At 33.6% G+C, this 14,523-nt stretch overlaps 1 protein-coding gene across 1 annotated transcript in view; it reads left to right on the top strand.

Annotated features, from left to right (window-relative positions):
* Positions 1-13,086: 13,086 nt before the first annotated feature.
* Positions 13,087-14,523, top strand: part of LOC123561460 (natural resistance-associated macrophage protein 2-like) — a 28,232-nt gene continuing 26,795 nt past the window's right edge. Inside the window, exon 1 of the mRNA XM_045353838.2 lies at positions 13,087-13,416. Coding sequence (XP_045209773.2) covers positions 13,225-13,416 — 192 coding nt within the window. The 5' untranslated portion in view covers positions 13,087-13,224. The remainder of the gene's footprint in view (positions 13,417-14,523) is intronic.

Raw genomic sequence — 14,523 nt, 5'->3', positions numbered from 1 at the left:
TTCCATGTGACCGAATTACAATGCTATTATCCCTTGAAACTACAGGTATGCGTTTAGCTGAGACGAATTCCCCAATGCATGGTTGGAAAAACCGACTGGAAGCGGATAATAGCACGCTCTTGTGTTCTATTAATGGAACATATATTAGTTATACCATAATGCAATGCGCGAATTGCTTTCTATATACATGTATCACCCTCAGTAAATTTCGAAGAGTGCTGCCTGACGCACTCGTTAACAGAATAAATAACATGCGGAAAAGAATAACTAGTTAAGTAAATATATTGGAATAAACGTAGAAAATATACAAAATAAATTATACAGATTATTTTAAGGAGACCAAGGTCTTTTCAAACAGCGTAAGCAAATAAAAAAAGACACTTATAAAAAGTACGTTGCATGCACATTGCACCATATTCTGCAAATGATATTATTAAAATCTAGCTTCAGAAGAACAGTTTTAGAGTCTTGGTATTAACAAAGCACAATATTTTCGGATTCGAAACGCCGAAGAAAAACACTTTCGGTTAAAACATTTAGTACAAAATACTTTTGATTCCCGACTTTCAAGCATATATCAGCACAGTCACAATCATAACTTCTATTTCATTTTAAACAATTGATTCCCACAACAACAGATGCTTGTTAATGAGGTGGTTGGGATGTCAGCTGTGGTCGGGGTCTGTCAAACATTTCCTTATTGAAAATACATAATTGTGCATGATTTGATAGAAAAATATGGTGTTGCATAAGATTAGCAACAACATCCAAAATTATTACCGAAAGTCAAATATCTACATGTCACACTGAGGGGTCATTTGTAATAAATAGAATATACGTATATCTCAAAGGTGCTAATTATTTCAACGAAGAACTGAATATGTGGCCGCAAATGATTATGTATGACAGTGTGTTTTGAATGTATATATGTTGTTCAAGACATTTCGAAATTTCAATAAATTCAAATTATGCGATCATAAGAATTTATTTGCATTTTACAAAATTTATAAGCGTTAAATTCATAAACACGTACAGATGACACACATTACAAAAAATAATGATGATATATAACGGTTACTAAGAAGAACAGTTTGCTTAGGGTTTTTGCGGTCCTGCGAATATGTTTGTGTTTAAATTAACGCTTTCGATCAGTATTAATAAATTTTTCTCAGTAAGTATATTTTTTTCTAAAACGTTTTAGAAAGCGGGATGTGTCATAAAAATGAACAGAATGATAGAAAAAAATAATATATTCATATATTCATGAAAAATCGGTATGTTACTGCTAACATGGATATACAATTTCAAAACTGTACTGTCTAAATTTTAAAGAATTTGGCAAATTGCGTAGTTCAGTATAGATAAAGCGTTTCTCGGTCCAGTTAACTAAAAAAACGAAATGAATGCAAAATCTATTATTTATTTATGTTTATTTATTTATTTTGTTGGGTTAAACGTTGCACCGACACAATTTTTGGTCATATGGCGACTTCCCGGCTTTGATAGTGGAGGAAGAACCCAGATGAATGTGCTATTTTTAGATAGCACACCTTATCGCTGACGTCACATTTCCTCAATTTTAATAGATCTATTATAGGTTACACTCTACAAATTAGTTGTTTCTTTATTTTATATAAACAATGAAATCTTGAGACCTCATTTTCAGTACTTTGGAGCATTTCACTGATATGAAACCCATATAATATGGTCATTTAGTATGATATGTCTTCTTATCAAAAATAGAAAAATATTGACAGGCTATGTTACAAATAAGAAAATTAATCTGTTCTGAAAAACATCACCCTCTGAAAATGCTCCCATGAAAATAGCTGTTTACCAATTACGCGCGCGTATGTAGACATTTTCTCAAAGAACAAAACTAATACCTGGAAATTCACAATGAAAATGGCCTATGTCTTTCTCGATACAATAAGCAATAAAACTAAGCCAAAAATATAACTGCCACATCCTCATAAGACTCATTATACCAGATTTCATCAACAACATGGCACTTCATTTTGGACTTCTTCACATGTAACACTGAGTAGACACTTCCTGTTTGGTGTAATCAGTCCTATATGCTGTTGGTAAGCCGTTGAAACGTTTTTTCCGTATCCACAGGACAATCTCAGTCTTTCAGAAAGCTGTATTTCAGGAAAGACAATAAACCCTAAATCAACAATAAATTTGTTTTTAGAAAAAAAAACTATTAAGAATATTTGTAAATGAAAAAAGACATGCAAATTCGCTCAAGTGTTCAAGTCAGTTTAACAAAATTCACGAATATAACATTTAAAAATATCGTTTCACCTGCATAACCATAGCAAAACAATTGTTCCGTCCCATCAGGTCTCTGAAAGCTTTGATTTCTACCGTTAATACATCGGCGGATGCAGTGGAAAAAGTAGTTTTTATGCAAGAATACAATATGGAGACCTGTTTCTGTTCGATTTAAATGGAAGAGAATCGTTTGTATGCTTAGTACTGACAGTGCTTCCGACTGTTTGAAAACAAATAAGGATATTGAGGTGTATGCTTGACATGAAAAGTGACCGTTGATCGTTGTAAAATATACTTGGTTATGTTTGAAACTTTTGTAAAAATAAGAACATTTAGAAAATACCAATCTCGTCTTCGTCCGCTCTTATAATATTAAGATTTCTTACGTCTTTATGTCCAGACACATGACATTATACTGACACCGGGCATGGATTTACGAGCTCAGACATTTGATGGAATAAAATGCAAATTTAGAAGCTTTTATGGCTATATTTTTGGACAATAGTTACATAAATAGTGACATAAACATATTTTCTTCATGCCAACGGAAAAACAATCACATTCTAAAAAACAAAATAGAAGAAAAAAGCGAAAACAGATTTCACCATTGTTTGATACATGTACACAACGCACGAGTGAACACGCTGACCAGTCCCAAACTGGTTTTTCGACTGCGGCGGCATTGAATACGAACAATAGTGCGGATTATAAACAAAATAAACGTATAAAAAATCAACCTTGGAGTAGTACATTACCGGAATATTTTGTTTTTGATTCACCAACAGTTAATAATATGAGTAACATGAATAATATTGGATTTACATCGTCGTATCCTGGACATTACATACAGCCATCTGTCTCACCTACACATTCCGGTATACCACCAACTGGTCCACCACCTCAATGGGCAACTGAGACCATAGAAGACATAAAAGCCATTAAAATTAGTGTATCAAAAATAGATGAAATTGAAAAAGTCGTAAATCGTATGAACACACAACTCAGTGACCTGACGGAGAAGGTCAATACAATCGACAAGAGAGTAACTGATAATGAAAATTTCAATTCATTCATCAATGCAAAGCACGAAAAACATTCAAACGAATTGGACACAGCCAGGAAGGAAGTTAAAACTTTACAGGAAAAATGCACATCAATGCAAAAAACGATCTCAGTCTCGAAAAATCGAACGAACAAATTCAGTCTAAAGTAACAGACAGTGAGTTCCGGAGTATGAGGGACAATCTGAGCGGTGACGTCATCGACATGGAATCCGGAGACAAAGGAAAGTCGCCTCTGACGGCTGGTGTGGACCCCGAGACACATGCATGTGAGACGCTTGTTAAACAATTCATCAAGGATGTAATGAAAATTAATGCTGACGGTATGGTGTTCGATAGAGTCCACAGACTAGGAAATGAGTTCAAATCAAAGAAGCCGCGTCCGATAATCGTGAAGTTCCACTACTACACCGATCGGGAGCGCATTCGCAGGGCGTCTCTCGGACTCAAAGAACACATGAAAAAACTTAACGTTGGGGTAGGAGTACAGCTTCCAAAAGAGTGGCGCGATTCCCGCCAGAAGCTTTATCCTATCTTACATTCGGAAAAACAGAAAGGAAACAAGGTTAAATTCGTTGAGGGGAAATTGTTCATAAACGATAATGAGTACACCCCACCACCAGCAAGTGCCATTCCATAGGGAGGTCGCGAAGAGCAACAACTGGACTTAATATCCTGGAATGTAAACGGACTTGTTAGAAAGATCGCAGACCCAGATTTTGTGGATTTAATAAAACAACATGACATAAATATTTTAACAGAAACTTGGATATCAAAAAACACATATTTTAATCTTAATATTCAAGGCTATAAGGCCTATAATCTTTATGGAAATAAATCGGTTAACGCGCGTAAAGGACGTTATTCTGGAGGAATTACTGTTTATTACAAAACAGAATTGAGTGACAAAATTGACTTTATAGAAGAACAGCAATGTGGTATTGTTTGGATAAAACTTAGCAAATTTATGTTTAATTTTGACACTGACGTATTTATTTGTTGCACTTATATGCCACCTTATGATTCAAAAGTAATTAACCGCAATGAAACTGATATGTTCGAGCAAATCGAAATAGGAATAGAGAAATATAGAATTCAAGGTAAAGTCTTTGTAATTGGAGATTTTAACTCTAGGACATCAAATGAGTCAGATTTTATAACATATGATAGATTTTTAGACAATGATAATGATCTTTTAGCTAATGATGATACCTTACGCAGAGTAAATAAAGACCAAGTATTAGATACGCATGGTAAGCGCTTAATACAATTATGCAAATCAACAAACTTACTAATATGTAACGGTTGTCTCTTAAGTGATAAAAATGTAGGCGAATTCACATTTATTAATAATAATGGATCGTCAACAGTTGATTATTTGTTAACGCATCAAATGAACTTCGATATAATTACGCTATTTGATATAATGCAACCTACAGAATTTTCGGATCACAATTCTATACATATTTGCTTAAAACGCAAGGAACGCCCATCTGTACCACGTGATTATAGGTCACAATAGCCTAAATAGTTTTCCTTATATATTCTATATAAAACTGACCTTTTTCAAAGAGCTACCAATCATAGCTAGACCCATTTCAGAGAACAAATCCTTACCTCATCTTAAAGAGTTATGATAAAACTGATATAAAATGAAGAGAAAAGTAGGGGTCATGTATCTTCTAAGAGAGATTTCTCTGGTCACATTTACTTACTGTAAACTGACATCAAAATCACACTGCTGTGACCTGGAAGTACTACTCATACTAAAATTGAGCTTGACTTCACCAAAAACAACCTGCTCTCCCATTTTTCCTACCAAAATGTCAACAATACATCCACAATGAAACTTAAACAAAAACTAGCCTCAATTTAGACCTCTGTTGCCATGCCAAGTGAAAAATTAGTGTTCAAATACCTGGCAGCCATTACGCGACTAGACCAGATGGCTCCCACGCTGGTTCCTTTAGTTTAGTTAGGCCTATAAGAAAAACTGTTTTTCTGTAATAGTCTCAATTTCATTTGTATAGTACCAGTAACACATCTGCATGAAAAATACCAAGTTTCAGCTTCATTTAATCAGTTTTCCAGGTTTTATGGCATTTTCAGTAACGCGGGTCCCTGCGCCAATTTTCCTTCAAAACTGATGTCGCGACATAATTTTTAACCAGTTCTTCTAGCCAGAGCTGGTTTTTGCCCTATTTCATAAATTTTCACCATAATTTGCAAGCAAATTACACATTAACACTTTGAAATATATCAAATGTCCCCTCTGAAAGGTATATATGGGCATAATTTAGAGTGCAAATTTGCATTTTTTTAAAAAAATACCCCCAAAACAGTGAAAATGTGATTTTTTGGGGTTTTATCAATTTTTGCAGCAAAATTTCAATGAAATGCTCATTTTTAACCAAAATCTGACCAAACTAGTTCATTTATATCAATATCTGGACAAATCTTAATTTTTGCCCACATTTTCTTATAGGTCACAATAGCCTAAATAGTTTTCCTTATATATTCTATATAAAACTGACCTTTTTCAAAGAGCTACCAGTCATAGCTAGACCCATTTCAGAGAACAAATCCTTACCTCATCTTAAAGAGTTATGATAAAACTGATATAAAATGAAGAGAAAAGTAGGGGTCATGTATCTTCTAAGAGAGATTTCTCTGGTCACATTTACTTACTGTAAACTGACATCAAAATCACACTGCTGTGACCTGGAAGTACTACTCATACTAAAATTGAGCTTCACTTCACCAAAAACAACCTGCTCTCCCATTTTTCCTACCAAAATGTCAACAATACATCCACAATGAAACTTAAACAAAAACTAGCCTCAATTTAGACCTCTGTTGCCATGCCAAGTGAAAAATTAGTGTTCAAATACCTGGCAGCCATTACGCGACTAGACCAGATGGCTCCCACGCTGGTTCCTTTAGTTTAGTTAGGCCTAATAATGATAACAGCCAAGAATTATATATATCATGGGATAATGCGCGTATTGATTTATTTAGAAACAACTTATTACAGCAAAAGGTACTACTTGATCAAATAACGGATGAGTTACACGTGTCTACCATTGATCAATCGATTGAATTATTCACCTCGTATATGCAGAAAACGCTCTAAATGTATTCGGGAAAACTAGAAAAATAAACAGACCAGATAATAAACTGTCAAAAATTAAAAGGAAATGGTTTAACCGAGAATGCTATAATGCCCGTCAGGAGTTTAATAAGGCAAGAAATTATTATTTAAGACACAAAACTGTGGAAAATAAAACCATTTATTTGGATAAAAAACTAAAGTACAATAATATTAAGCGAAACATAAAAAACTTTTTTCAGCGAAGTGAGGGCAAACGCGTCTCAAAACTAGCGAAGTCCAGTCCTAAGTCATTTTGGAAAGACGTCAAATCGCATTATAGACAAAATAATAGGGACCCAAACAATCTTACTATAGACGACATGTACACACACTTTAATGAGTTATATGGAGCGCCACCTACACCTACTACAAATACTAATGAACAACAACAACATGATAGAATACATAGTGATAGAGTAGATAGTTTATTTACAGAATCGGAATTAAAAGATGCAGTTTTCTCTCAAAATAATTCGAAAAGTCCAGGTACTGATCATTTGATAGCTGAGGTATTCAAACACTCATTTGATATAATTTCCGATTTCCTGCTTAATATGTATAACAAACTATTCACTGATGGTGTTTTCCCACAAAGTTGGCAACAAAGTATTATAGTACCAATTTTTAAAGGTGGGTCGCATGAAGCTAAAAACTTTCGTGGAATTACATTAAATAATATTTTGTCTAAAATCTACTCTAAAATGCTAATTACTAGGTTGACAAAATGGGCAGACGAAAATTCAGCTCTAATAGATAACCAATATGGATTTCAAAAATCGAAATCCACTAGTGATTGTATATTTGTCCTCCATGCTATTATATCAAAGACGCTATCTATGAAAAAGAAACTTTATGTTGCTTTTTTAGACTGGGAAAAAATGTTTGACCGGATTGATCGAGTAATGTTATGGCAAAAATTAATAACATCAAACGTAAGCACAAAACTCGTTACAGCTATTAAATCGATGTATCTAGTTGTTAAGTCTGTTATCCGTTATAAATCTACAAACTCAGATCCTATAACTTCATATATCGGGGTAAATCAGGCAGATCCTGCAATCAGCATCTTGTGTCTTTTCTTCTTAAATGATATTTTAGAAAATATAAATAGTAATATAAATGGAATTGTTAGTATTGAAGATATAAAACTATTTTTGCTACTATTTGCTGACGACGGGGCCATATTTGCTCATGATCCCAAAACATTACAGTCATTGTTAAATGATGTTGAAACTTATTGCAATGCATGGGGACTCCGATTAAATGTAAATAAAACGAAAATAATGATATTTGAAAATGGTCGTCATACATCGTTTAATTTTTACATTTATAATTCACTTATTGAATTTGTTCAGTCGTTTAAGTATCTTGGTGTTTATTTGTTTAAAAACGGTAATTGGAATCGCACGCAGCAACGTATCGCACAACATGCCCAATTCTCGCTTCATAATTTATTTACAGTATATAACCAGTTGGACCTACCAGTTTCTCAGAAAATATATTTATTTGATACCCTTGTGTCGTCAACCCTTAATTATTGCGCCGAAGTGTGGGGCCACCATGCTGGACCAGACGTTGAGATTGTACATACTAAATTTTGTAGAAAAATCCTATGTGTTAAACGCTCCACAAACGTAGATGCTCTTTATGGAGAATTAGGAAGAACACCAATGATTATTCAGAGAAAAATACTTTTAATCAAATACTGGATAAAATTACTAACTCTAGACAATCAGTCAATATTATTTAAAGTATACAATATGTTGAAGAACGATGCTGAGGCAGGTGACACTTACAACGGCAGTAATTGGGCCCATAAAATTAGAACTATCCTTGATGACCACGGTTTAGCCTACATCTGGCAAAACCAGTTTAATATGCTTATTAATTTCAATACAATAAAACAAAGAATAATAGATATGTATAACCAACAATGGTACTCATCAATTAATAAATCTCCTCGTCTTGAAAACGTTTTGTTTATTTAAGCATGAATTTAAAGTAGAAAAATATCTTGACATTATACAAGAGCCTAAATTCAGAATATCATTTACGAAATTCCGGACATCATCTCATGACTTAGCAATAGAACGCGGGCGTTACACCAATGTACCAAGGACCGAAAGAATTTGTACATATTGTAACAATGGAATAATCGAAAATGAATATCATTTTCTTCTAATCTGTCCTAGATTTAGAGATCTTAGAGTTAAATATTTAAAACGTTATTATTATACTTGGCCCACCAAACAAAAGTTATCAATCTGCTAACAGTGACTAATCGGAAAATTATACAGAACTTGAGTAAATTTATATATTATGCCAATCTGACACGAAACTAAGAACCTTTTTCTAATATCTACAAACATCTATGCTCTTTTGCAAAAAATGTATATTGTTTAAGAAATCCATGTCTTCTATTGTATTTACTGTATTGTGTTGCTATAAATATGTGTAACATGTTTAATGCAATAGATATATTGAATTGAATTGAATTAACGGTAGAATCAAAGCTTTCAGAAACCTGATGGGACGGATCAATTGTTTTGCTATGGTTATGCAGGTGAAACGATATTTTTAAATGTTATATTCGTGAATTTTGTTAAACTGACTTGAACACTTGAGCGAATTTGCATGTCTTTTTTCATTTACAAATATTCTTAATAGTTTTTTTTTCTAAAGACAAATTTATTGTTGATTTAGGGTTTATTGTCGTTCCTGAAATACAGCTTTCTGAAAGACTGAGATTGTCCTGTGGATACGGAAAAAACGTTTCAACGGCTTACCAACAGCATATAGGACTGATTACACCAAACAGGAAGTGTCTACTTAGTGTTACATGTGAAGAAGTCCAAAATGTAGTGCCATGCTGTTGATGAAATCTGGTATAATGGGTCTTATGAGGATGTGGCAGTTATATTTTTAGCTTAGTTTTATTGCTTATTGTATTGAGAAAGACATAGGCCATTTTCATTGTGAATTTCCAGGTATTAGTTTTGTTCTTTGAGAAAATGTCTACATACGCGCGCGTAATTGGTAAACAGCTATTTTCAATGGAGCATTTTCAGAGGTTGATGTTTTTCAGAACAGATTAATTTTCTTATTTGTAACATAGCACGTCAATATTTTTCTATTTTTGATAAGAAGACATATCATACTAAATGACCATATTATATGGCTTTCATATCAGTGAAATGCTCCAAAGTACTGAAAATGAGGTCTCAAGATTTCGTTGTTTATATAAAATAAAGAAACAGCTAATTTGTAGAGTGTAACCTATAATAGATCTATTAAAATTGAGGAAATGTGACGTCAGCGATAAGGTCTGCTATCTAAAAATAGCACATTCATCTGGGTTCTTCCTCCACCATCAAAGACGGAAAGTCGCCATATGACCAAAAATTGTGTCGGTGCAACGTTAAACCCAACAAAATAAATAAATAAACATAAATAAATAATAGATTTTGCATTCATTTCGTTTTTTTAGTTAACTTAACTAGACCGAGAAACGCTTTATCTATACTGAACTACACAATTTGCAAAATTCTTTAAAATTTAGACAGTACAGTTTTGAAATTGTATATCCATGTTAGCAGTAACATACCGATTTTTCATGAATATATTATTTTTTTCTATCATTCTGTTCATTTTTATGACACATCCCGCTTTCTAAAACGTTTTAGAAAAAAAAATACTTACTGAGAAAAATTTATTAATACTGATCGAAAGCGTTAATTAAAACACAAACATATTCGCAGGACAGAAAAAACTCAAAGCAAACTGTTCTTCTTAGTAACCGTTATATATCATCATTATTTTTTGTAATGTGTGTCATCTGTACGTGTTTATGAATTTAACGTTTATAAATTTTGCAAAAATGAAAATAAATTCTAATGATCGCATAATTTGAATTTATTGAAATTTCGAAATGTCTTGAACAACATATATGCATTCAAAACACACTGTCATACATAATTATTTGCGTCCACATATTCAGTTCTTCGTTGAAATAATTAGCACCTTTGAGATATACGTATATTCTGTTTATTACAAATGACCCCTAAGTGTGACATGTAGATATTAGACTTTCGGTAATAATTTTTGGATGTTGTTGCTAATCTTATGCAACACCATATTTTTCTATCAAATCATGCACAATTAGTATTTTCAATAAGGAAATGTTTGACGGACCCCGACCACAGCTGACATCCCAACCACCTCATTAGCAATCAACTGTTGTTGTGGGAATCAATTGTTTAAAATGAAATAGAAGTTATGATTGTGACTGTGCTGATATATGCATGAAAGTCGTGAATCAAAAGTATTTTGTACTAAATGTTTTAACCGAAAGTGTTTTTCTTCGGCGTTTCGAATCCGAAAATATTGTGCTTTGTTAATACCAAGACTCTAAAACTGTTCTTCTGAAGCTATATTTTAATAATATCATTTGCATTATATGGTGCAATGTGCATGCAACGTACTTTTTATAAGTGTCTTTTTTTTATTTGCTTACGCTGTTTGAAAAGACCTTGGTCTCCTTAAAATAATCTGTATAATTTATTTTGTATATTTTCTATGTTTATTCCAATATATTTACTTAACTAGTTATTTTTTCCGCATGTTATTTATTCTGTTAACGAGTGCGTCAGGCAGCACTCTTCGAAATTTACTGAGAGTGATACATGTATATAGAAAGCAATTCGCGCATTGCATTATGGTATAAGTTTTGCACTTTTGGTAAAGTACTGTCTTCTATTTTTCTATGTACAAGAAAAGGTAAGTTCCTATTTCTAATCTTACAAGATAATATAACTTCCTATTTCTATAAGAAATTTATACGAGGCAAAAATATCGTCCTTGGTACTTCACTCCATTATAGAACAGTTCTCCATATGCATAGATCTGTAAAAGCATATTTATTCCGTAGAAATCTAGGCGACAATGTGTCAAGAAGAACTCCTCAATTCTTGGAGTAATCTGTAAAATATAAATTAACTTGTATTATTATAAACATCGTCTTAAAACTGTCAACAAGTTAGTACTAATTAACTTGCAATGAAGTAGATCAATGCAAGTTAAGCAAACCATTGTCCATAGAGTAATTCATAAATTCATATTATTGCCCTTTGTTAGATAAAATGATAGAAAAGAATAAAATGTACACAATATTCAAATATTGTGCATCATCACTGCATGTATAACGAAACTTTATTTATCCCGACAGAAACGGTTAACATTTTTATATACGATGTTTACAAGACCTTGTTAACACTTATATTACAAAAATAGTCTTTGACTATACGGTTTTATCATAACATAAAATACATGGGTAAATTCCTATGCCGTGCTCCAGTCAGACGCTAAGTAATGTTGATATTCAAAATAACGTTAAAAGCTCATAATACATTTCGACACTTTCAAAAACATAAAACATACAACATTTATTGTCAGTTCCTTGGTCATTGACTAATGTACAAATTCAATCGAAAATATTGTTGAATTTATTAGTTCTGATTACCTCCCTTTATAATTATTGTATAATCTTATTTGAAATATTGAAATGAGTGCCACTCCAAACATGTACCAAATGCACAACATGTATAGCGACAGCTTTTTCATTTCTTTTACCTTAAATCCTTTGGCACTATAAAATCTTACTGAAATTTAAAAATATTGCAATGTTTAGATTTTCAATGTGTGGACAGGATGGGATCCAGTTTGTATACATGTAAGTAGTGTGTGTTGTGTTAAGGTTTAACAGTATATCACAAAACAACAGATTTTTTTTAGTAAATGAACAGCATCTTGACACACAACCTATCTGTCTAATACATGTTTTACTGTTCTGTCCCACAGAGTTGGATACTTAAAATATTCTAAATGAGTTGTCCCCCTTTAAATAGGAATGCCATTTGTAAAGAAATAAATGTAAACAATTGTCAAAAACGATGTTTTACCTAGTTATGTAAAGTTTAAACACTCGCACGATGTTGCAAATGCATTAAAACGAAGACATGTAACAGCTTTTTAAAAAATGGTGAGTTTTTCAAGGCACTGAACTGTCCAGAAGTGTGGCCCCTTCATGCAGTCCCTTTCCGGAATTCAATAAATATATGAGTAAATTGACAATGGTTTTGTAGAATAATATAAATGTTTTATACGCTGTTACATTTTCATGTAAAACAATGTTTTCTTTCTATGATTTGATGACGTTCGAACTTTTTTCTCCGAAGCATGGACCTATACCTTAAGCAATGCAGACAACTTCGACTTATTTGACTATTCAACTCAGCTATATACTCGTACCATTGAAAATAGCACGAAATAATCGTGCGTCAAACACTTCAATAACTTTTCAATACAGCAAAACCTCGATTTCTTTAAACCTAGGATAAATACATGTACTGAATTCGATTAGTTTATGATAAGGAAATGAATTGACATTATATGAAACTAAGTATATATTTATGTATTATAAGGCTTTAGTAATTCTGACTGTAATATTGATTGTATGGAATGCACTTATTTGAATATGATATACATACAATCCTGTTTAAACCAAATAAGGAAATCGTGCGTAACAGTATTTATAATTGTCTCGTGTGCTACTTCATAAAACTGTTCAGTATAAAATATAGACTGGTAACCTAGTATACATTTAGTTGTGTGATATGGATTTTCTTTTTAAACCGTTTTGTGCGATATTTCATTTCGGTGGATAGAAAAAGAAATATGAGTGAGAAAGAGAGATTATTAGGTCCGAATCTGGATGCCGACTATGGGACTCCGGACTCTAATGTGAATACCCAGAGGCCTAGCTATGATGTGATAGGTCCACCGAGAGGTCAACCAATTCAAGTGGAGGAGCTCACTTTTGAAATAGGTCCTCAGCAAGTGCATATTCCCATAACATCAAAGGGTCAAGTAAGTGTTGATTAATAATATAATTATATAGTTCATGTAATTTGATATTTTGTAGTTTGTTTAATACAAAAATGAAATGGGTCATAGGTGATTGTGTAGTCCTGGTGTAGTAAACGCATTGTACCATGGTTTGTTAGAGAGCGCCAACTGGCCTGGTACATCTGTCTTCAGCTCTCTAGGTTTTGTGTACTTCTCCCTTAGATTCTGGCCAAAAAACCTACCCTGGAATCACATGGGCAGCAGGACATATCCACGCACCGGTGGGCCTTGCATGCCGCATGTCTAGGGGCAGACCTCCTCCGAGTCCTATACATTTCTGCCTGAGGCCGCAGGGTGCTCAGTATCCGTGTGTCGCCACGAGAAGGCACTGCATAGGGCTTATCTACAGAGAGGCTATGTACTGGCAGGGAAGACTTACGCACTCGGCTCCCTTTTTGCCCAAAGTGCTAGCCAGCGGCAGAGGCTGAAAGCGGAAGGTGACAAGTACACAACACACAGCACACCACACTAGACGCTTCAGTAGACCGTTTGGCACACTCCGATGTGCCCCTGTGGTCTGGAACAGCAAACTGCTGAGCACATTCTACAGAGATGCCCACGTCTGGAAAACCAAAGAAAAAGTGTGTGGCCAAACAGCACCCCAATGAAAACCAAAGTGCACGGCAAGAAGGAGGACCTGAAGAAGACGGCATCCTTCATTGCTGGATCAGGGGTGACAGTGTAGGCGGTGAACGCCAAGAAGAAGAAGAAATGGGTCATGTTCATTTTGAGCACATGAAATTCACGAAGTTTAAAACTACACAGGTTTTTTTTTCAATTTTTTCAAACCTTCATTTAAGCATAGCATACTGTACCTAGAGCCCGCCCGCTTAGCTCAGTAGTAGACTGTTGGTCTACGGATCGCGGGGCCGTGAGTTCGAGAATTCCGAGAAATGTCATAAAGTAATTTATCAATATAATTTAAAATATTACTAACTACTACTATATGTTTCAATGTTTTGCAAGCTATACAGGTTTAGGAAACAGACCTATAATTTGAAGCTTGATATTTTTCTCCTTCCTTAAAAAGTATTATACAAAATATTAAGGGATTTATGAATAGTAAAG

The sequence above is a fragment of the Mercenaria mercenaria genome, chromosome 10 (assembly GCF_021730395.1).
Source record: "Mercenaria mercenaria strain notata chromosome 10, MADL_Memer_1, whole genome shotgun sequence".
NCBI classification, from domain to species: Eukaryota; Metazoa; Mollusca; class Bivalvia; order Venerida; family Veneridae; genus Mercenaria; species Mercenaria mercenaria.
This window is presented reverse-complemented; position numbering and strand designations above follow the sequence as displayed.